Source organism: Pleurodeles waltl, chromosome 4_1, assembly GCF_031143425.1.
Source record: "Pleurodeles waltl isolate 20211129_DDA chromosome 4_1, aPleWal1.hap1.20221129, whole genome shotgun sequence".
Classification (NCBI taxonomy): domain Eukaryota; kingdom Metazoa; phylum Chordata; class Amphibia; order Caudata; family Salamandridae; genus Pleurodeles; species Pleurodeles waltl.
Window position 1 is genome coordinate 212278865 of NC_090442.1, and position 24615 is coordinate 212303479.

General features: G+C 43.5%; 1 protein-coding gene across 2 annotated transcripts in view; it reads left to right on the plus strand.

The window, feature by feature from the left end:
- Positions 1-24615, plus strand: part of ITFG2 (integrin alpha FG-GAP repeat containing 2) — a 596359-nt gene that overhangs the window by 97040 nt on the left and 474704 nt on the right. For both annotated transcript variants that reach the window (XM_069228155.1, XM_069228154.1), the window contains exons 2-4: positions 8133-8228; positions 9174-9215; positions 24417-24591. In XM_069228155.1, coding sequence (XP_069084256.1) covers positions 8133-8228; positions 9174-9215; positions 24417-24591 — 313 coding nt within the window. The remainder of the gene's footprint in view (positions 1-8132; positions 8229-9173; positions 9216-24416; positions 24592-24615) is intronic.

The window sequence follows — 24615 nt, forward strand, 5'->3', positions numbered from 1 at the left end:
CATCACCCACTGCATGATGGGAATTTCAGGCCTTAAAATCACATTGTGTCCCAGTGTAATTTGCTCCGTATCAACCAGGGCCCAATAGCAGGCCAGCAGCTGCTTCTCAAAGGGAGTATACCGCTCTCCTGCCTCAGGTAACTTCTTTGTCCAAAATCCCAGGGGCACCCTCTTTCTTCCTTGTTTTTGCCATAAACTCCAATTGGCATACTGCCCCTGGACTGTCACATTCAACTCAATGTCTCCCTCTCGAATCGGCCACAAATCCAAAGCATGCTGAATGGCGTCTTTCGCCAATTCAAACGCGCGCTGCTCCTGCTCTCCCCATTCAAACGCATTTTTCTTTCGTGTAACTTTGTACAATGGGGCCAAAATCTGAGACAAATGGGGTATATGTTGTCTCCAATACCCGAATAGTCCAATAAAACTCTGGGCTTCCTTCCGATTTCGCGGTACTGCGAATTCCTTAATCTTTTGTTTCACTTTTGACAACACTTCTCTGTGTCCCTGATTCCACTGAATGCCCAAAAATTTCACGCTCTGAGACGGTCCCTGCACTTTCTCGGGGTTAATCTCCCACCCTTGATTCTGCAAATGTTCCACCACCCTGTCTAGCTGAATTTGCACCTGTTCTTGCGTCTCTCCCTGCATCATCACGTCATCTATATAGTGAGAAATTTGCACTCCAGGAACCACTGGTACTTCATCCAAATGCTCTGCCACCAGCCGTTGGCAGATAGTGGGGCTATGTAAATACCCCATGGGTAATCTACAGAAGGTGTACTGACGCCCCGCCCATTGGAATGCCAGCTGAGGCTGGCTCTCAGTAGCTATTGGTATCGTAAAGAAGGCATTGGCAATGTCAATGGTTGCATACCAAGTCCCACTGTGTTTCTGTATGTTCTCAATCAAGGTAATGGTGTCTGGGACCGCTGCAGTCAGAGGAGGTGTATGTTTATTCAATTGGCGATAATCAATGCAAATCCTCCAACTGTTATCACTTTTACGAACAGGCCAGAGGGCATTATTCCACGCAGTGGTGATGGGAACTATTACCCCGGCCTCTAGTAAATCATGTATAGTCTGGCTAATCTCCTCATGTCCTCCCGGTATTCTGTACTGTTTCATTTGAATCACCTTAGTAGCTTGGGGAAGTGTTACCGGAGGAATCTTCAACAGCCCCACCCTTGCGGCGGCTATTGATATAAATCTTTTGGAACCAAATTGATAACATCCATCTTCCAAATGTAGGGTCATCCCGAATAATGTATTCGGGAATGGCACAATCAGGACAGTGTATTCTCTCTTTGGAAGTGCCCCTATTTTCATGGGAACCACTATCTGCACTGCCGGGGTTTCTTTTCCGCCCAATCCCGTAATGGTAAAGTACTGTCCCCTGAATTTTCTTGGATTGCCATGAATCAAAGTGGCCTCCGCTCCGGTGTCAACGAGGGCTCGAACTTTTTGAACATTTCCACGTTTCCAATAAATTTCTACTTTGACATGAGGTCTGTTATCTTTGCGAGCCCATCCCTGCACCGGAGTTTGGCCTGTTTCCTAATCTATTTTCACTCTGCGCACATCAGAGTCTGCCCAAGTCAAATCTGGATACAGTTTGCGGTAATTCTCAGGGAACTCCTCCTCCCTGTCTCTGCTTCGCAACCTCTCTGAGCTTACCAGCTCCCTCTCCCACTCTCTTCCTTGAGTTTTCCCAGAACCTGTCAGTTCCCGGTCTCTCTCCCTGCTCCGGGTTCCCTCTGCGCTTCGGTGCTCTTCCTCCCAATTTCCGTCCTCTGGGGATCTCTCTCTACTGTGGGGTTTTCTCCCTCTCTCTCCCTTTTCACCCTCACGCTCCTCCCCTCCTGCCTTTCTCTGGTTCACCACTTTGTTATCCTTCTTGTTCCCTTTCCTGCTCCCCTCCTTTTTATCCAAACCGCGTTTGCGGTACATTTCCCACAGGTCCTTCTTTGTCCAAAATCCCAGGGGCACCCTCTTTCTTCCTTGTTTTTGCCATAAACTCCAATTGGCATACTGCCCCTGGACTGTCACATTCAACTCAATGTCTCCCTCTCGAATCGGCCACAAATCCAAAGCATGCTGAATGGCGTCTTTCGCCAATTCAAACGCGCGCTGCTCCTGCTCTCCCCATTCAAACGCATTTTTCTTTCGTGTAACTTTGTACAATGGGGCCAAAATCTGAGACAAATGGGGTATATGTTGTCTCCAATACCCGAATAGTCCAATAAAACTCTGGGCTTCCTTCCGATTTCGCGGTACTGCGAATTCCTTAATCTTTTGTTTCACTTTTGACAACACTTCTCTGTGTCCCTGATTCCACTGAATGCCCAAAAATTTCACGCTCTGAGACGGTCCCTGCACTTTCTCGGGGTTAATCTCCCACCCTTGATTCTGCAAATGTTCCACCACCCTGTCTAGCTGAATTTGCACCTGTTCTTGCGTCTCTCCCTGCATCATCACGTCATCTATATAGTGAGAAATTTGCACTCCAGGAACCACTGGTACTTCATCCAAATGCTCTGCCACCAGCCGGTGGCAGATAGTGGGGCTATGTAAATACCCCATGGGTAATCTACAGAAGGTGTACTGACGCCCCGCCCATTGGAATGCCAGCTGAGGCTGGCTCTCAGTAGCTATTGGTATCGTAAAGAAGGCATTGGCAATGTCAATGGTTGCATACTAAGTCCCACTGTGTTTCTGTATGTTCTCAATCAAGGTAATGGTGTCTGGGACCGCTGCAGTCAGAGGAGGTGTATGTTTATTCAATTGGCGATAATCAATGCAAATCCTCCAACTGTTATCACTTTTACGAACAGGCCAGAGGGCATTATTCCACGCAGTGGTGATGGGAACTATTACCCCGGCCTCTAGTAAATCATGTATAGTCTGGCTAATCTCCTCATGTCCTCCCGGTATTCTGTACTGTTTCATTTGAATCACCTTAGTAGCTTGGGGAAGTGTTACCGGAGGAATCTTCAACAGCCCCACCCTTGCGGCGGCTATTGATATAAATCTTTTGGAACCAAATTGATAACATCCATCTTCCAAATGTAGGGTCATCCCGAATAATGTATTCGGGAATGGCACAATCAGGACAGTGTATTCTCTCTTTGGAAGTGCCCCTATTTTCATGGGAACCACTATCTGCACTGCCGGGGTTTCTTTTCCGCCCAATCCCGTAATGGTAAAGTACTGTCCCCTGAATTTTCTTGGATTGCCATGAATCAAAGTGGCCTCCGCTCCGGTGTCAACGAGGGCTCGAACTTTTTGAACATTTCCACGTTTCCAATAAATTTCTACTTTGACATGAGGTCTGTTATCTTTGCGAGCCCATCCCTGCACCGGAGTTTGGCCTGTTTCCTAATCTATTTTCACTCTGCGCACATCAGAGTCTGCCCAAGTCAAATCTGGATACAGTTTGCGGTAATTCTCAGGGAACTCCTCCTCCCTGTCTCTGCTTCGCAACCTCTCTGAGCTTACCAGCTCCCTCTCCCACTCTCTTCCTTGAGTTTTCCCAGAACCTGTCAGTTCCCGGTCTCTCTCCCTGCTCCGGGTTCCCTCTGCGCTTCGGTGCTCTTCCTCCCAATTTCCGTCCTCTGGGGATCTCTCTCTACTGTGGGGTTTTCTCCCTCTCTCTCCCTTTTCACCCTCACGCTCCTCCCCTCCTGCCTTTCTCTGGTTCACCACTTTGTTATCCTTCTTGTTCCCTTTCCTGCTCCCCTCCTTTTTATCCAAACCGCGTTTGCGGTACATTTCCCACAGGTCCTTGGTGCTTATCCCATCGATTTCATTCCTGGTCACCCCATCTCGCATCAAGGCCTGAAACATGTCTCGCCTTGTCACCCTGTTGTTATCAGTACGATTCTCAGACCGTGAATTCCTCTCTGGCTTAGCCCATTCTCCTAAATCACTTAACTCACGCACCGCTTCTACCACCTGAGACAATGGGTTACCCGTCTGATTAATTAACAAAGTCATGATGACATGCTTATATGCAGGAGGAGCGGCCCTAATCAGCCGGTTTCGCACAGACACACTTAAAATTCCATTCATCAAATCATGGGCATTACCCATAAAGATAGCTGTTTTCATCCCTTCTTCCTTCAATCTCTGTACTGCATCTCTCAAAGTATACCAAGGTTTATCATTAGGCGGCCAGTCTGACTCTGTCGGATACTTCTGAGCACACCCTTGCGCAGCTAGCTCTAACAAATTGGTCATGGGACCATTCCCTGGATAGGTTCTAAACTCATTTTGAATAACCGGGTCTGTACTTAACATACAAAGCCTCGGGGCGTCGCCGTGATCCAATTGGACCCCCTGGCCCCCCATATCGTGCACCCGCACCAACCACGTAAGCAATGTTTCCCCAGACCTCTGTCGAAATCTGTCTATCACATCACTTAGTTCTTGCTGTGTATAATCCTCCAGGGCATCCAACATCACCCCTCCAGGATTAGCTGGGCTATGCTGTAACTTTCGCCGATATATGGGCTGCGCACGGACAACATTCCTGCGCTCTGTCTTCTCCTGTCTAACATCTTGGCAGTCATCGCCCCCGGACCCATCTGAAAAATCAGATGTATCCCAGATGTTTCCATCCCAAAATTCAGGGTCAAAGGCTAATCCTGCCTGAGAGATAGCTAAATGCACCTTCTTTTTATTAACTTTCCCTCTTCGTTTCTTGTGTTTATATTTAGATACGCTAACGGCCGTTCTCTCTGCAACCAGCTGGTACATTTCCAACTTATCACTTAATAATTTATTTTGACAAGCTAGCATGGTAGAGGAATTTCGGGCTTCTACTAACTCCTTCTCCAGCTGCTCGTGGTCTTTTTGTAACTGTAAACATTTTTCATACAACTTTCGGTACGCAGAAAGCAAGATCCAGCCTCGCCTCCCCAACGCACAAACCTCCCTTCCCTTGTCAATTGAAACTTTCCGTAAACATATAAGAAGATCTTCAGGTTCCACATTTAACATACACGCATTCCAATTTTCACACAAACCAGCACAACGTGACCATTCCTGAGCTAAAAGTTTATATGGAGCAGTTTCCCACCCCGGTATTTCTGTGTCTGGATTTGCTACATGAGAACCTGCTTTTGAGCTCGCTTTGATCTTATTAAGCATTTTCCCTTTTTTTTTTTTTTTCGAATCCTGCAAACGACTACGCCAATTTGTGCTGCTTTACTCTTCAGAATATCAAAACTATGCACTTCAGGATATTTTAAGGCACAATGTAAAGCAATCACTCTCAAACACCTTCGTAAGTAGAATAATCAAGTTTATTTAAGGGGCAAGTTCTCAGCTAGCAAAACTAAACCACACTAATATATATATATATATATACATCAGGAGAATAACATGAGAATAATGATAAAGATATAAGCACTCTGTGAATAATTGCAAGAGTAAGTGCATATAATACAAGCACACACAATATACCTCAATGCTCAATAGCATGAAAATGACTGCAAGAATAAGTGCATATTACGCGCGCACACACAATATACTTCAATGCTCAATAGCATGAAAATGACTGCAAGAATAAGTACATATTACGCGCGCACACACAATACACTTAATAAATTGAAAAGCTTCACCGAAAAGAGCGTCTGCATCCCTCCGCCGTACACAAAGCTGGGGAACCCAAATCAGCTGGCACAGGGAGCCTCTGTTCGGGACAATCAGTCCTCCTGGCGTTGCGTCCAACCCAGAAGAGAGTTCCTAAACCAGCCCATCCAGGCCCCCAACTTTTATAGTATTTACTAACGCCCAGGAGTCTTTTCTAGAAAAAGACCCCCTCCTTTACAAATTGTGCAATCGGCGGTACCTTGTTCACCCTTTGAGACGTCTCCTCAGAACGGGCCAAGTTCCCAGGAGAGGACTCCAAGGTGAAGCTTGCATTCCTCCTTGTGTACAGGCCCATCCCCCTGTTGTTCTAACTGATAGCTCGTGGAATGTAAATAGCGCCCTTCGTACCAGGCAGATGGAGCGAAGTTGAGCAGAAAAACACCCCACCCTTCAGCTTGCCGAAGCTTGTGGAAAAACACAGAACAGTGCCTTACGCACCGAACCAGACTCGACAAAATGGAGTCGTGAACCAAAATGGAAGCGAAGGCCAATGAAAGCAGAGGCCAATGGTCCACACTCTGCACCACTGTTTACCTTGCACGTAGTGCTGCCACATGCACGTAGTGTATGTAGCAATACAGTATCGGAGAAGGAGCACACGGGTCAATATGTGGACTGTTTATCAGTAGCAGAGTGCAAGGCCAAACAGAGCTCTGTAGACATGTTAAACCGAGCTCTACTCATTCCCTTGTGCTGGTTCCATTGAGATGTCTAAGCTGGTTTTGGCCGCTCTAGTGAGCTCCCTTTTTGTCTTACGGCATGATTTTTTTGCATCCTAGCTCAGTTTTAGTTTAGCCAGGTTGTCTGGCTTTGTTTCTGGGTTTGGCACATGGCTATCCCTGCTCCTCTTCTGGGCTTAACCATGTCTGCTCAATTTGCTCTGCCCAGGCGGCTGTGGGTCATGATTTGTTTTCCTTTTGCTTATTGTCCTGGCCTGGGAATTTTACTGTTTTCGTTGTGGAACGTGAGGTGTTGTGTGAAAGTGTTTTTGTGGCATAGTCCACTGCAAAAGGGTGTGTTTCACTTGGCAGGTTCTGGTCCATTGTTTGCTCCTCTTCTTGCACATCGGTGGTGCTCTTCTTCTCAGCCTCCTTTGCCAGGTTCTGGTGGCAATGGTCTGATGCTTGGTAGCTCTGTCCTCTTCCGCACCTCTTCCTTCTATCTTTGTTTGGTTTTGCTTAATGGGCTTGGCTGTTGCTATGTTAATTCCATTCTGCCACTCTTGTTGTAGCCCCACTGTATTGCTGTGGGGTGGGACTCCTGATGGGGCTTTGGCTCTAGGGGTATATCCAGACTTGGTCTCCACACTTCTGGGTAGCTTAAGTTCCTTTAAGGAGTCCTCTAGTTCAGCCTCCGAGTTATTCTGGTTGTATGTTCTCTAGGTTGTCTTGGCAATTTTGGTTTTGGTCCCCATTCTCTGTTGGGGTGGTCTTTAACTGACTCTTTCTGTTAGCACTCTCCTTGCTCTGGTTGGTGAATATTTCACCTGGTTGTGGCTGTACTGTGGCCTTTCCACAATGGCAGAATTGGGTGGTCATGCTGTCAGGTAGAGCTTCTGCTCCTTGGCAATTTCTTGGTCTGTTGGTCACCCCAGAGTGTTTTTGGTTTGTGTGACTCTTTCAAGGGTGTTGGTACTTGAGATATTCTTCCTTGTGGTTGCCTTTTCCATAAGTGGTCTGATTGTTTAGCTTTTGTACTCCTTTTTTCCCTTCTGTGTGGTTCTTTCTTGTCATTTTGGGTATTTATTTGGCTGTTGGTCTATTACCGGGATTATGGCTTCTTCTTGATGTTGCAGGTGGGCTGTATGGGCCATTTCTGACATGCCTTGTGGATGCTTTCTGTCACTGGTGTGTGCCAGTTCTCTTTCTGATCTCTGTTTGTATTACATATTTATGTCAGTCTGTCTGTGTTCTGTCTGGATATTGGGCTGTGCAGGATTGAGCTTCAGAGTGGGGACTATTTTTGGATGCTTCCTCAGTGTATATCCAAGCCTGGCTTTTTTTCTCTAAGTCATGGCTTTTTTCCTCAAATGTTTCCCTGCTACCATTGATAACTGTTGCTTCCGAAGAAGAGAGCTAATGTCACTGACATCCTTTACCAGCAGACTGTACACATGCCTAGCTAAGAATGTATTTTGGCGACCAATGAGGAATTGGGGAGAGGAGCCACCTCCTGTGCCAGTGACAATACAGGTAGAGGGACATGTCTGGTCCTAGTTCATTGGTTGCCGGGGCTGGGGTATTGCTTTAACATCTCACCAACTGATCAAGATCAGATTCAAGTGAAAATGATTATATTTTTAGCACATAAATACTCTTTGTTAGTAGGATCATTTTCTAAAATCCTGTTTACATGCACAGTTCTCATTGAATTTGGTCAGTTGCTGCAGTCCAGCATGGTTTGAAATTCACGTCTTGGATGCAAGTATGGCTTACAGTATTTTATGCCCCTCTTGTCTGCTCTTTTTGTTTCTACAGCTGAATGAGTTGGTAGTGGGAGACACCAATGGAAAGCTGTACGTGTACAAGAATGATGAAAGCAAACCCTGGCTGACACGGTCATGCTCTGGAATGGTGAGGAGAGGCATGATTTTCATTTTGTAAATACCTTTAGAATATGTTTCTTTGTGAGCAAGATTTAGGAGCAAGTAGAGCATTATAGACATGGATGCTTAGTTTTGAATTTTCTCAAAATGTATGTTTGTTTTCAAAACAAGGTGCACATTGTTTATAATAATAGGACTTTAGACATGATATTGATAAGTGGAAACATACAGGATCAGCTGCTCTGTGGCCCAAAAATATATTACACATCTGTATGTGCTTAGAGTATTGTAGTTCCTAATTATTCTTGCTATGTGGACGGAATATATGCAGTAGGTGCTCCAAGAAATGACTCCTTGAAAGTGATGAGTGAAAAAGTGCGTTGGTGTAGTTAAAAAAAACAATCCATAAATAATGCTGAATGACAAAAGGTCTAAAAATTCAAGTTCAGTATTGTCACTACAATGCACATCAGCCAACAAGTTAGTACATTGACGTTTCACCTCTATCGTTAATTGTAACTGGGTCTTCATCAGTACTATAGAAGAAGCAACATCCGGGAATGAAGAAATCATGGGAAATCAGTTACCCTGCAGCAAATATTGTATACATTCCGTCTACTTCACAAAATTATGTAGTGATTAAAATACTGTATAACCACACACAGATGCTCAATATATTTGTTTAGCCACAGACGCCTAGGCATAATATTTTCTCCCATTTGAACCACTATGGTGCATGTATGTTGCCTATTAAATGTGAAGATCATGGGATTCATGGGAAAAAGGTCCCACTTTTGATAGATTCTTTTTTTTAAAATTTGAGCACATGGGGCCATCAGGTTATTTACAAGAAATCTTTAATTGGCCATAATAACATAACTAAAATCCTTCTCGCATTGTGCCCCTTTTCCTTGCTCTAAGTATGGCAGTCACTTTTCTACAGATCTCCCATTTGTTTCTTTCCTTTTTTCAGTTGACCTGTGTTGGCGTGGGAGATGTATGCAACAAAGGAAAGGTAAGACGTATGTAGAGGTTCTTGTATTGCACAAACCTATCCAGGTAGCAGTGGTGCACTCCTTTGTGTCCATCTCCTTAGATATAAAGGCTGGTGACAAGTCCTTTATTGTTGGACAAAAGCCCACAGAAGGCATAGGGAGGTGGCCAGACTAGATAAGGGTCCACGGAGATCAAGAAACGGTTAGTTGGTAGGGAGAATAATTGGTATGGGTAATGTGGGTAATCCACAGGAATGTGTACATCATTTAATGTCCACAAGCCCCAGTGATTGAGATCCAGTTTATGAAGATTAAGATTTTCCTTATTCAAAGATTCGAAAAAGTTCTTTGTAGAGGCAAAGTCAATGCAATTGAACTAGGAAATGCAGTGTTCTAATTTGCTGTATCGCAGGACTCAAGTGCTGCCTCACTGACCCCAAAAGAGCACAAACTAATCTGGGACTGCTCGTGTTCCCGTAAATTTAGGACGTTGCCTTGCAGTTCCAGCTGAAATATCCTCTACATGGTTGGGCCCAGACTGATTTACATGAGGTTGGTCCTTGGCTGTAATGGCAGAGACGAGGGGAAAACGCACAGTGGACTGGAATATGGGCCAGAACAATTGCCAGTGGTTGAGATTAGGTTAAACATTACATCCATCACTTTGTGTGCTGTCTGATTCTCAGCGCACAGTTGTTGCATTACACTTCACAACTGTTACTGAGAATCACACAGCTCTAATTGTAAGCCCCTGCGAGGTGAAATGGAGAAGCAAGTAGCCGCCACTCCTCTTGCACTTCACAACAGAAAGCATCAATACTTCATAACAGCTCCTGCTGTTGCAAAATCATGAGTGGTTACTGACAATGGTTACTGAATGATGATACCACTTACCAGAGCAAAACTGCCTTTAGTTTATAAACATCGTGTGTTTGAAAGTTCTGACATTTTGGGCAGTATGCAGCAGCCCTGAGGACTCCTGCATGCTCCTCGAATTATGACCTCTGTCTTTTCAAGGATTGTTGCTCATAGTACACTTGTGCTGCAAACGCAGCACAGTGGTCTGCAGGCCCTTACTGGCCTCTTGCACTGCACTCTTGTTGTGCACATTGTGCAGCTGATTTCTCATTCATTAATATTAATGAGGTAAGAGGGTATCCGCCTCTTACATCCTTTGCTGCTTGAGGATTGCAGGTGTGAGCACCATATTTCTGATTCTGACCTACAGAGTAAACATGCACCTCCTTGTACACATTGGCTCTCATAACAATTGGCCCACAAAATGGGCTGGTATTTATCTACCTGCCACAGATTTACTAATGATGGGATACTGCTAACTACTTTGGTGGAAATAATTAAGCCCTTTGTCACGTAGGCTCTCATTATCCTAATGAGACTACTGGACTTTGAGCAGCAAGATCGTTCACAGAGTGGGGGACTAAGTCTGACCCACGGTGGATGACACTTGTCACTCTAAATCCGGGTTTTGCTCCGGCTAACTAGCAGTGCCTCATCTCTCCCGAATGGTAGAGACAATTGGGCAGCCGAGCGCATTACATCTTAGTACTTCTCAGGGAAGTTGTGGTCACTCAGGTCACAACCAGTTCTCTCATACACAGTACGGTCCCATATATAAAGGACAAAGGCAGTTTAAGTTTTAAAGATTGGTTTAATAAAACAACTGCATTTTAGATAGCAAAGCGTGAGCTGCAATAACCAGAACTACACAACACAGTAATATTAGAATAGTAACGATGAGAGTGAAGCACAAGAATAAGGCTATCATAGTGCCGCTAGATTATTTTCTCTCTAAGTTATATTTCGAGCACAGCATGTGAAGCTCTAAGCCTGCCTTTCACGTTCCCCCGGGAGGACATCAACCCCCATACCTGAGCAAAGGCCTGTAATCTGCATCAGCATCTGCAACGAGGCATTCAGCATCTAGTTGTAGGTTACTGGCTGGAATCTCCCTCTTGACGTGTACTAGGACTAGGAAGTGTTTTTATAAGTAACTCGCAGATGTTCTAAGAAAATGTCCCTATGTAAGGATGTGTATTTTCTACGAATACTGGAGACTAAACTTCTACCACGTTTACCGGCAATGTACCAGACTGTAGCCTTGACTGAAGCACAGGGCGATCAAGAATGCATTATTTGAGAACACAGTGCTGAACTAAGCTAAACAGTGTGATAGAAGAAATTAAAACAAGACCATAAAAACTGGTTATTGTAAAATAACAGTGCGAAGCTGAATAAAATACATCCAGGGCAAAGTGCACATCGGCCTAGTATGTTAAACTAACATGCATGAAGCTATATTAAAAATGGCTACACTACACCTTTACTAGTTGGACCCTAACCGTCTACTAAAAATGACGAATCACTGGATAAATTTAGGTTCCATTTCATTCAGTAATTTCTCCTTTTGACCCAGACTTTCACCAGGAAATATTGGCTGCTTTCAACAAGTCAATATATGGGTGAAAATTAACAGATACTTGGTGCTCCCGTAAATGTAATAATTCAGTTGAGTTGGTAACTACAGTCACATGGCCCCATCTAAATAAAGGCAACTTGTAAAGTGAGTCATTTTGAACAGCTTTCACAGCACAGGAAATCAGTTACGTTATCATAAATAATTGGAAGGAAAAATAAATATAGGGAAATAGGCATTTTCCTCACTTGGAGTTAATGTTTGTTGCTGTCTGCCACGTTGGATACATGGTCAATTAGATTGGAATCTGCATACTTTTAGTCTAGTGAGGTAGTTTGACTTTCTTATGGAACTCTTTGAGTTGAAAAGGATAACACAAGGAAGTTACTAAACAGGATTATTGAGTGGTATAAAATTAGCCACTGTCACATTGGTGAGGAAAACGAGCTTTGGCAAAGCCAATATGGATCCCCTGTGCAAGCGCTCTTGGCTTTGCCAATAGTCTTAGCCAAATTTTACACCAACGTAGCTGCTGTTCAGCATGGCTAAAAGTTAGTGGCATAAAGTAGAGTGTTGTGGAGTGTCATGGAATGGAGTAGAGTGGAGTGGTGTAAAGTGTTGTGGAGAGTCATGGAGGGTGTAGAGTGTTGTGGAGTTGCACTTAGTGTTGTGGAGTGGCACAGAGCAAAGTGGAGTGGCATAGAAGGTGTTGCTAAGAGTGGAGTAGATTGTCATGGATTGGCATAGAGTTGAGTAATAGTGGAGTGGAATGACATAGAGTGGAGTAGAGTGGTGTGGAGTGGCATAGTGTTGTAGAGTGCAGTGGCATAGAGTGGCATGTAGTAGTGTGTCATAGAATAGAGTGGAGTAAAGTGCCATGGAGTGGCATAGAGGGAGTTGTGTAGAGTGTGGTAGAGTGGAGTGGCACAGAGTGGAGTAGAATGTCATTGAGTGGAGTAGAGTTTTAAGGAATAGAGTGTCATAGAGTGGAGTATCCTAAAGTGGAGTGTTGTAAAGTGGCCTAAAATGAAGTGATGTAAAGTACAGTGGTGAAGAGTAGATTGGCGTGGAGTGCATTAGTTTTGAGTATAGTGACATAGAGTGTATTGGTGTAGAGTGCGGTAGAGTGGCATAGAATTGAGTGGTGCAGAGTAGAGTGCAGTAGCATAGAGGGCAGTGGAGCAAATTAGAGTTCAGTGGCAGAGAGTACAGTCTTGTAGAGTGCAGTGGTGCAGAGTGGAAGAGAGTGACATAGAGTGGTGCACAGTAGAATAGAGTAGTGCAGAGTAGAGTAGCATAGAGTACACTGGTGTAAAGTGGCATAGAGTGTAGTGTTGTAGAGTGGCCTAGGGTGGAGTGGTGTAGAGTGTAGTGGCGAAGAGTTCAGTGGTGCATAGTAAAGTAGAGTGCATTGGCACAGAGTATAGTGGTGCAGAGTAGAGAGGTGTGGAATGAAGACAAAGAAAGAAAAGCAAACACCAAGCTCCCTCAGAAGTTAGATCCTTATATTTGACCTCTGTATTTGAATGCACAGCAAATGTGACACGATCAGAACAAAATGTAAAGACTGGTTTACAGAAAGTGAGTACTAGTAGAAGAATACAGCAAATATGGTGTTGGCCACAGAAGGGATGAACCCAAGCTGGACAGCCTAAAACAAAAAAAAAAGCCAACAAATACAAAGCAAGCAAATGTGAGTTACAGAACACAAAACCAATGTTAAGCAAAGGATGGACTGTATCCCCAGGGAAGCTTTCCAAATGTCCCCAAGATGTTGTTAGCAAACCAGACAGCTGTGCTGCCTGCTAGGCTTTGACCTAAAAAGTAGGAATATTGTATGCAAATCTGTTCTTCAGTCCCTCTGCATGTGGCAACCCTAATAGTTAATCACAAAATGAAACCAATATTTTCTGCACAAGAACTTCTACTGATAAGAGGTCCCCTAATATAGTACATTTATGGGGTTGTGAACCTTTATGTGATGATCTTTCTTCAGCTTCCACATTGAATGTCCATTCCTAGCCCTTCACTCTCCTCTTTTGAATGTATAAACTGCTATTAAATTTGAGTTGAATTGTACCCTAACAGAGTGATGTGAAGACATGTAGTGTACATTACCTAGTTAGCCTGTACAGCTGTAGAGGGGACTGAAATGTTAAGTGTCTGATAATTGTGCCTAGTATGGCCAGCAGTCATGGTCTCGTTCATTATTAAACTCTAAACTACTTAAATGAGGTTATTACAATACAAGCCGCTCTTCAGGTAGATAAGGCAGAGATGCATAGTATGTTGGGTGATATCTGTTTGCAAGATTGTTTTTTTTCTGGCCAATATGGGTCACTGATCTCCTTTAAGTTAAAAGCATCTACTTTGAAGCATCTGAATATTAATCTATAGTAACTCATTGATATTCCACTGACTTAGAATTGACTGGCAGAAATGATTGACTGTGACAGATTGCTAGCTTTAGATGATTCTACTATAGCTGCACAAATTGAATACATGCATTTTAGTATGACTGCACAAACCTAAGCAACCAGTTAACATGTAGTTCTTGAAATTCTTGCTATAGTGTCATATGATACTGTGGTGCAATATTTATGAAGCTCATCAAGTGCCTGAACACTTACCAGTCTGTGATCAACTGCTGAAAAATAAACAAAACAAATACTTGCTTAGACTTTAAGTTGGAATAACAGCCTTTTCGATTTGCTCAGAAATTGAAAAGGGGAGGGACCTGCTTAGAACTTAAAGAAAACGTTGTTAAGGTGCTCTCTGTTTCAACATAGAACTACACGACATACTAATAATGATAATTTATATAACACACGCCATAAGTTGAATACTTTTATAATGCCAAATATTTGCCATTGTATCCTAAGGCCTCTAGTACGCATTTTGTAAATCTCTGATGAATAAGAATTTCTGGCAGCCCTTCAGAGATTCAAACTTACTCAATGCAGGTTATATGCAGATCATTGCATCCAATGGAATTTCGTTATGTACAGGGCACACGTGGATTGTGGCAAATATTTTGTTGACCCACTGGGGATACCCTATCAATGGCAGCTGAGCTGTTTCTTTTTTCCAGTTTGTGATCACAGGATCCTAATACGTTTCCAAACATTCTCAAAATAACTTCAGTGGGCATTGTTTCATGACAGAAATAAATATGGTTTATTTTACAAGATGCCTCCACTGTTTTGTGAAATAGCGTACCTGTAGGAGAAAGAGACCAAAGCATACCATCACAGTGTCTGTATTGTGTGCCTCCCAAGCTCCCATCATCTAAACTCCTTTCAGTTTTGCAATGAAATGTCCAGGAGGACAGTGAAGGACTTCAAGAAAATCTGATTACATGGCCTGCAGGGAGGAGCAGCAGAGTCTTGAAAAATTGGCATCTGGGACATCCGAGGGACGTGAGAGAGTTCCTCCTGTTGCAAGGCCTCCTTCCATCATTTCTAGGGGCCCCTTGAGAAGGTGATACAAGGAAAAAGGGTAGCTGACCCCATGCTCACAGTAGAAGGGTTGGTTCACTGTTGAGCCAACAGTCAACATCAAAGAAGACAGGGATGTCAGTGTCAAAGTCTAAAGGATGAGAAAGACAACATCAGGGTGGTCTTTCCAATCATCTGTGGACTGGGTCCGTAAGATGAAGTAGTGAACGATTTAGCATATGCTAGAGTCAGACTTCTCCAGGACATATTTGCCATTCTGAGCAGTATCAGCTGGACAATGCTGTCTTCTGCTGCTGCTCCCAGATCATGTTTTCCTGCATGGAGAGACTTTCTGGCTCTACCTCCTACTTTACTTTTGCCACACGTTTTAAATCAACATATTTGCATATTTGTTAAACACCACAGTGATGCATTACATTAACAAGCAGTGGGCCATAGAGTTCAAAGCCCAGCCTTGAGAACCGAGATAGCAATAGCAGTCAGTTTCCTTAGTTTTCAAAATGTGTTGGTGAACTCTGTCAGCAAGGCAAAGGAACCATGAATGTCTTTTGTGAACGGAGTATTTGCAAACATAGAAAACAGGAAATTGGTAAATTAATGATCTAATTATTACCATCCATGCACTGTAAGGAATGCTGTTTTGATAATCTGGCTACATTGGCTATATGAGTTTGTGTATGTATTTCCCCCAATCTTACTGCCGCATAGGTTCTCATTATCCTAATGAGACTACTGGATTCGGGTGGCAGAATCACCTGTACTGCGGGGGACTGAGTCTGATCCCGCACCATGTGACACCTGTCGGCCTAATCCAGGTTTGTTCCAGCTAACTAGCAGTGCCTCATCTCCACCCAAGAGCAGGGATGATTGGGGCAACCGGGCACATGACATACATGACTCCTCAGGGGAATCATGGTCACTCAGATCTCATCTGTTTCTCTCAAGTACATTAGTCTCACATATGCAAGGACAATCAGAGGCAGAGTATAGTTCAATAAGATTTTATTGAAGTAACTGCATCTTATATAATAAAGCATGTATCACAATAATTAGGACGATGAAGCACAATAAAATTAAGATTGTGACAAGGAGAGTAAAACACAAGAATAATGCTACCATACTGTCACTAAAGTTTGTAGAGATATTTCCTACCTAAGCTGTGTTACAGCACAGCATGTTAAGCTCTAATTTTGCCTTCCCTCTGGGAAAACATCATCCCTCATATCTGAGCAAGAGGCATTTAGTCTACATAAGCAGCTGTAGCGAAGCAATCAGCACACAGTCGTGGTCATCTGGCTGGAATCTCCCTCTAACGTACATGGGTCAAAGTAGCGTTTTTACAATAAAACAGCTGATGTTCCAAGAAAGGATCCCCACGTAAGAGTATATATGTTTTGTGAATATTGGAGACAAAGCGTACCACTTTTGCCACCAACCTATCTTACTGAAGCCTTGAGAAAAGCACAGAGTGAAAGAACGCAGTGCTGACCTAGGCGAAGAACAGCTAGATAAAGAAAATAAAACAAGACCGCAAATGTGGCTAATGTTAAAATAATATAATGAAGCTGAATAAAATATATCTAGGTTAAAGTGCACAACAGCAGGCCTAGTTTGCTAAAATAACGTGTATATAACTATAGCTAAAATGGCTACATAACACTACTGATTCCATCAGTTAATGTCAAACTAACGAGACAGAGCGAGGGTGATCTTAATTGCTCTCGAATGCCTAAATCATTGGTGGTTCACCAACTTATTCCACCTGTTAGAACGTTCACACAGGTTTCTGCTGTGCAGACCCAGATATCCTGTTGATGTTCAGGGACCAGAAGCCTGCATTTCAGTCTCATCATTGAACTTGGCAGCTTGGCTCCTGAACTCTTACAATATGGACATGTAAATGTTCCTCAAGGTTGAATAAACATTTTGAAAGAGGCGAGTTGTCCAACCACCAAAATAGTTTACTCTTTTAAAAGGAAGGGGTTGCATTTCTGATCTTTCCAGAGAAGCATGGTTTCAGCCAGATGTGAAGAGAAGGCTGTATTTCTAGAACGTCTACATTTGACTAAAGCTGGGCTGAAGTTTCCTTCAAAGAAGGTACATATAACACCTATTACTGCTTATAAGCCTTTATTTTTCAAAGTCCCAGACTTCTTAGACAGGATTAAGAACATTTTCCCTCTGTTAAGGAGGCCTTCTTCTTGGGATCTTAAGTCTTTTGTAAGAGAATGTTCCCCCCCATTTGAGCCTTTTTATAAAACTGCTTTGCTATATATCTCATGGAAGACAGCATTTGTAGTAGTGATTACTTCAGCTTGTAGAGTTAGTGAAATCAGAGTTGACAAAATTCAGGTTCTATGCAGTAATGAAATGTATACAGTTTTCTGCAGAGATAACGATTTAATGTGGCCTCATCCACGATTCTTTTCTGATATCTTTCAAATATCCATGCCAGTCAAGCTAAACCTTCTTCTAGAACCACCCCTCTCCAGCAACAAGAACTTTACATTCCTGGACATTTAAAGTTTTTTTTTTTTTTTTTTACATTTTAGCTTGCTAAAATCCAAGACAATAGGTAGTTTCACCACCTATTTGTAAATGAATAAATATTGTCTGGTAGACCCAAAGCCTATTCAGTATGAAGTAAACCCAATACCATAGTACTACTAAGGAATATATATAATGCTGACATAAGTAATGTGGCTACTAGGAGGTCTGTACATGCTTTTACAAAACATGTATTGCCTCGATACACATTCCATGGCAGATTACCAAGTGGGCATGATTCCATGTGGAATCTTTTTGGGTTAGCTAATGCTGGTTTGTTTTCTTTGGCTTTTTATCAGCACCTCTAGGCATGGGCTTGCTTCTCTGTACAGTATTTATGACTATAATTAAATGTTTCTGGACAAGAAGGAGTAGTTTCCTGTAATTAGACATAAGCAACCCTCTCTTCTCCACATAGAAATGTCAAAATAATGAATCTCAGTTCTGTTAAGACCAATGATCACCATAAAAAGCTGTCTCAGCATTCACTGATGGGGCGTAATGGCATGCGGTTTTTAAAAGAGCAGTACCAATGTTTCTAGCCTTTTAGGCTGCAGTCTACTAACCCATGTTCCCCCTGTTTACTCACACCCTTCTTTTAAAAAGGTTTGTGGAAAGGTTTTCTTGCCCCTATGTTGAATATCGTAACTTTTCTAAATTAGCTTATTTTTTCTAAACAAAATAGAGGGAAATTGTCCAATATGACTTCTGATAGGCAGTCCAAGCATTTATTTTTAAAAATTGACTTTAGAAAAAAATAAGAATATCTGCCCAGGGATCCTTTGTGTGGGTGGGACAATCCAGTGCTTATCACTATAATGGAGATTCCCGGGGAGGAGGACAGAATAAAGGTAAGTAACTGGTATTTCCAGACTCTGACCTTCATGTTACATGGAGTGATCTGCATCAAGCAAAATAAACAAGCATTGGCATAGCCAATAGGTCTAGCCTTTCGGCCCTCATAAGTTTTGGGTGTTATGGCAGTGTCTCTTGCTTTAGGCATCGAAAGGCAATACACATGATGAAAAGCTGTGGATGTAGGCTTGCACTGGATTAAATCTGCTTATACATTACTCTGCTGCGTACTTCTGGTTTACGTGTACTCTCAGCTGCAGATCAACTGCAGGGCCGAGAAAGACCTGCGTTGCTCTCTGAGCTGAAGAGAAATGGATATTCTTATTAGGATGTTTCATGCCCTTGTTCCCTTAATTGAATACACATGGCCCAAGGACGTGGAAGCAGCAAGGATGACCTGTTTAATGTGGGGGAACTGCAAGGAGAGCAGGCAGCTGCTTTTAACCCCCTTCATTGGTGCGGGCAGAATGAAAGTATGTTGGGAATTGCTGGATTTTGTTCAAGTAAACATGAAGGGAATATTATTACCCCAATTCAGTGCTACCAAACCTGTGGTCTGGTGACCCACCAGGAGTCTGTGACACATTCCCACGGGGTGCGCATGCTTGAACCGTGAGGAAGGCACTTCTCCAGCTCGGGCCTCTGACAAACGTGTGTGTTTTTATATTTATCACTGCCTTTGTGCAGCAGTTGTAAAAGTACTGCAAGGTTCCTTGCACACCCAGCAGCTTTTGGGCAAAAATAAATGCGTCAAGACAACTGTAGTGACTAATGTCCCTGCTGGAGAGGGATGGGAGTTTTGTCTAGTGGCAGTTTTGTCTCGGAGGTAGCACAGATGTTTAATATGCCTGCTGCAAAGAACGTGTATCATGCAAAGAACAGTATTTTATGTGCCTAGCACAGTGGGTTACTACTTTTGTCACAGATATTCTTTTGTTACTGTGCAGTTCATAAGTTACAATTGTAATCTAGCAGAGTGAGCTATGAACTGCCATTTAAGAGCTGCATGCAAACTGCATGGCACAAATTAGGAAGTTGTTCTCCCCACCTCCCCCCCGGTCTTTTATTTTCCTTATGCTACTAAAGAAGGCTTGCTTGTGTAGAAATACATTCTTATTATTAAAGTCATCGCTAACCACTGTGTCGTGTTCTGAATCCTGACTTTTTGCTTCTCCTGACAAAGCACTCTCAGAAAATGCCTACCAGTGTGGATGGCATGTGAATTCTACACCTTGTACGCCCCTTGTGTAGAGGTGATTGGCCCCATGTCATAGGAAGCCAGATATTTCACATAGCATGGTGGATTCTGATGCCAGTGGTTTCCTGTAGGACTTTAAAAAAAAAGCAAGAGCGAAGTCCTTCTCGGACAGTTCTTGGAAAAGTTTAAGAAATTGGGAGGAGTTGTTTGAAAAGCCTTTTTGTATCTGAATTAACAAAGGAATGCACACTGCTGATCCAGGGTAATTAAACTCCGTGTCTGTCTATGAAGTAGCAGAAAACATCACCACCGCGAAGAGATGGCACCACGATTAACCAACACATACCTGTAATCCAAATTGCTTGGAGAAAAAGAAACACGATGCAATGAAACCCCCGCATTCCTGGATTTCTTAAAGTTTGTTGGCAGAGTAGGAGTAGGGGAAGCCGTGGGCTTTGGGTCACGGAGGGAGCAGAATAAACAAGAATCACAAGAAGCTCACATGCAGGGTTGTGCAGCACTTAATTCTCCTTCTCCCCGAGGCTGACCTGCAAAAGAAAAAAGTGTGCAAACATAAGACAAATGTCCCAGAAGTGAAAGTCTACAAGTAACAGGGCTAGTCCCGTGGGCGTGAGCTGCATAGCAAAAGGAGGAACAAATATAAGCATCTGCCCACAGAAAAGCAAGGTTTTTTTAGAGGGCACGCAAAGGAACGAATCATAAGAGCTGGGCATGTCTATGCCCACATATGAGATACAGCATGCCTCAAAGAGGCAGTGCGTGCGCTGCCTAGGCGAGACCTAAAAACAGAGCATTTTACCTATATCAGAATATTTGACATGCTGGATACAGTCAACTATCTATATCTGGCTCCTTAACTTTTGCCACCGGATAGAACTTGCCAGCAAATACGCCCGGTGAGGTAACTTACTAGAATCATGTTCCAATTACAGTACACTTTGGACAGCCTAAAGGTCACATATTTTAATTGCATTGAGGCCTGTTAGCCTTTCATCCATTTAAGGTCAATGAAAATAATACTATTGAGTTGCATAGTAGTTACGCTTATTAAAGTGCTAATAAACTATGCAACTGTGGGTATCACTGAAATGTGCGTAGGATGCACCTACACATGTATTATTTGTGAAAAAAAGGTGTGATAGAATGTTGTCCTGTCTTTTCACATGGACGGGAGGCAGACAGTCCAGATTTTGCTTTAAAGAAAGAAGGGAACTACACCAAAACAATTGTCTGCTCATGACATTCGTATTATTATTGATATATTCGATAGGGATAATACACACTTTCAGAGAATACTATGAACGTTTTCCAGGATTGTGTATAATAATGATAGGTTCCAGCAGAAGTGGTCTGGGAGCAGTGTTGTTACTAGAGAGAGATGCTCAAGAAGTTGTAGTGGCAGGCACCTGTAGGGCTGTACAAGGGGCAGAGTCAAATTATTATATAAGTGAATGTGAGGCACTTACAACCTAGTTGGGTAATCACCATTTAAAGCTTACACCGGGGGAAATGAATTTACCCTTCATACGAACCATGAAGCTTTAGTTGGTGTGTTCAGTACCAGTGATGGAGGACATGGTGATTCAGGATGACAGTGGCAATATACGCAACAGGAGTTTTATTGTAAATGTTAGTTTGTGCCTGGGTTAGAGAATGTTCCTACTGATTTGTAATCACGCTTGCAAATTAGGAAGAGACAGATTGTGACACGACGTGTGACAGTGATGAGGATGGCGAGTGCATTGCCATTCTGATGTAAAGGGTATTGGAAGGAGCAGCATTGTAAGATGAGTGGTGGCATTTTGGAGAAGATCAATTGTTGGGTAAAGCAGGTTGGCCTTACACGAAGAGTTTGTGTGTGGAGGACGGAGCACATGGACTTGAGGCTATTGACTGCCCAACGATGATGGGTTGGTTATGAGAATGTGATTGCCGGTAATCCCAGTTGCAATGCTTAATAAGATTATATAACAATCTTAGGAAGGTCACGTAGGTAACCATACTTTAAGGGAAATTGCTGAATCAGCCATATTCAAGAGGATTTCTGATAGTCTAGTTAGATAGGTATCTGTCAAACATTATGCACCAGATTGCGTTGTATGTGCACTGTACGAAAAATCTTAGGTTACCAAAGTGTGTCTAGTGAGAGCAGTGGAGGCTTCTGCTCAACCATAGAGCAAATAGGCTCAACATTGTGGAACACATTTTAGTGCTGGGGTCATCATGCAAGCATGCATTGAGAATGACTGATTATACCACTATGAAGCCTGAGGTAAGGATTTTGAAAGCTTGTATACCAAGATTGCAATTGGCGTTGCTTATGATGTCTTTAAGTGGAAGGTTATCCAGAGCAGCAGGTGGCCAATATTGGGCAACAATTGCTCTTTGGAGAGATGAAAAGATATTTTAAGTCCATGGGTATTCGGTATGCATGTGAAAAATTCCCTATGTCACCCAAGGTTTAACTGGCTACTAGATAGTTTCAACCAGGTGGTTAAAGATCAATTACTGATGGCAACAATAAACTGTACGGACTGGAGAAAAGTTTTGAAGGCCTTGTTGAGGCACATCGTACCCCATCTCTTGTGAGTACTGAGGTTGTCTCCATTTGTGAATCTATAAGACAGCATACCTAGTATGTTGAAAAAAAGAATCAATGGTAACGAAGATGATTGGGTTGAACAAACAGGGTTATGTGGTGGACATAAGGTGAGTGGTACAGAGTAATGTGTGGATGTAGACAGAAGGATGTGACTGTTGATATGAATTGTGTGCTACTGAAGAGAAATGGCTTGGGACATAAGGGTGTAAGGCGCCTTACTAGTCCCAACAGAGTGTAAAAAGTTAGAGGTGATGTGGTGTTCTGTGATGGTAGAGTACTGAATAAGTGTAAGTTGTTTGTGGTACTTGAGGGTAAAGTGGAGACGGTCTGCAAGAAGTTTACGTGGGAAGATCCTTTGACTCCGTCAGCCTCAAGTGATGGGAACAGTGGTGGTTGTGCAGGTGTGAGATCTTCAAGGACAGGGATAATCAAGCCATAAAATCTACCGCATTTTACGATCATCTAAGATTGTCCAAAGAGTATCTGTGCCTATATAAGTTAATGCTACTGTAAATATACTTTGTCTAACGTGGTTATGGTGGTTCTTAATAGTTAAAGTTTCCATTACTGGAGTATCTTCATTTGTATGGGATTTTTGAAGCAGTAGGAAGGGAACATATTCGCTCTATCTTATGTCCTAGTTCCAAATTCGAGGGGCGGGAGTAAAATCTCTTGGTGGATACCATGCTACTCGATCACGACTAGCCCACTGTTCCTGCACCGGGATTATCTGGGTGCTGCAACACAATTTTAACAGATTGTGAAATCACAGGTGGATTTTAGCCCTTCCTTACACGCCTCACCTAACTCTCCCCTCCGATATGGGGGAGCAGGCATTCCTACCCCACCAACCTTCTTCCTTCCCTTCCACCCTCCCGTTATCCCTCTGATCCCTCCCACACACCCCAAATTTATCACCTGCGTAAAACAGATGGTAAATAGGAGCGGTAGTCAGCATGAAATAGGGAATACCCTGTCCGATTTGACCCAAAACCGCAGGTTTGCATGGTTGTTTCCCATTGTGTGGGTGTTACCACCCCAGGGCTGGTGTGTGAGTGGGTAGTTTCCACTGCCAGGCGGTAAATAGCCGCTTGTCAGGAAGTGCTGTTGGCTCTATGTTTCCTTTTGCTTCCTTATGAGCACAGTGGAGCCCATTGAATGATGCTCAGAATACAATAACAGGTTGGGATTCAGGGCATCCCTTACGTGGAACATTTGTAACAAACAACCATATGTGCTTTGGCAGCGCCTAAAACACCAGCTTAGTGCCTGCGTGCTGCTGGGAGGGATGTGTTAGTAGAGAGAGGAAAAGAGGTGCAGCTGGGAGTAGGGAGGGTGAAGAATGACCATAAACGTAGTTGGATCTATAGGTAACAAACCGAGGGAGGCTCTGAAACAAGAGTGGATGGGGAGGGGTAAACTGAGAGAGGCGAAGAGGGCATGAGAGAAACCGGGGGGATGGGCAAGCAGGGCGACCAGGCCGTGGCCTAAAGAGAACAGAATGGTGAGAAGACGCAGTGGGGAAGGCAAAGGGGCGGAAGGGGGGATGCTAAGGTCTGTCTATTCGAGGTAAAGTTCACGCCGCTTCAGTGCACAAGGAGCCTGTAGGTTTCTGGGTCCTATAGCACGGGATTAGTCCGTGCAACACACCCGCCTGGGAGTAAACACTTCGAGCTGCTGCCATGCTTCCCTTGGTGCCCCTCACCTCGCACATTAAGTTCTCTCTACAGTGTTTGCACTTTGGTGGCTACTGTTGGTGTAACAGGCCGTCCTTGCACGCACCAGCGCAGTACATTTAAGAAAAGCTTCTTTGTATTATTGATAACTGAACAAGTGTTCATTTTACTTTAAGGAAGCCTTGCGTTCAGTTTATGCTACTCCAGAGCGAGACCCATAAAATAAAGTAAATCTTTGACCTTTTGACGCAGCGGCCTCTTCTACTGCTCCTCGCTGTGTGTCACGCCGAGCCCCACTCTTTCTTCTGTCATCCTTCTACCTGTGTTTGAGTTTTTACTTTCCACACTTCATAACTGTCAGTGTTTCTCCTGCCAGCCCTAACTCTGCCAGTTGCTACTCTGCCTTAAGTCGTGTGACTTCCTCCCACAGAATGTGGTGGTGGCTGTGAGCGCCGAAGGCTGGTTCCACCTCTTCGACTTGACTGCTGCGGCCTCGAAGTTGGAGTCCTCGGGGCACCACGACTTCCTGCTTGGGGAAGAGCAGAAGGCGATCTACATGCAACACATTCCGGCCAACACAAAGGTCGTGCTGATCAGCGACATCGGTGAGCGCTCCTGTTGAAGAGTTT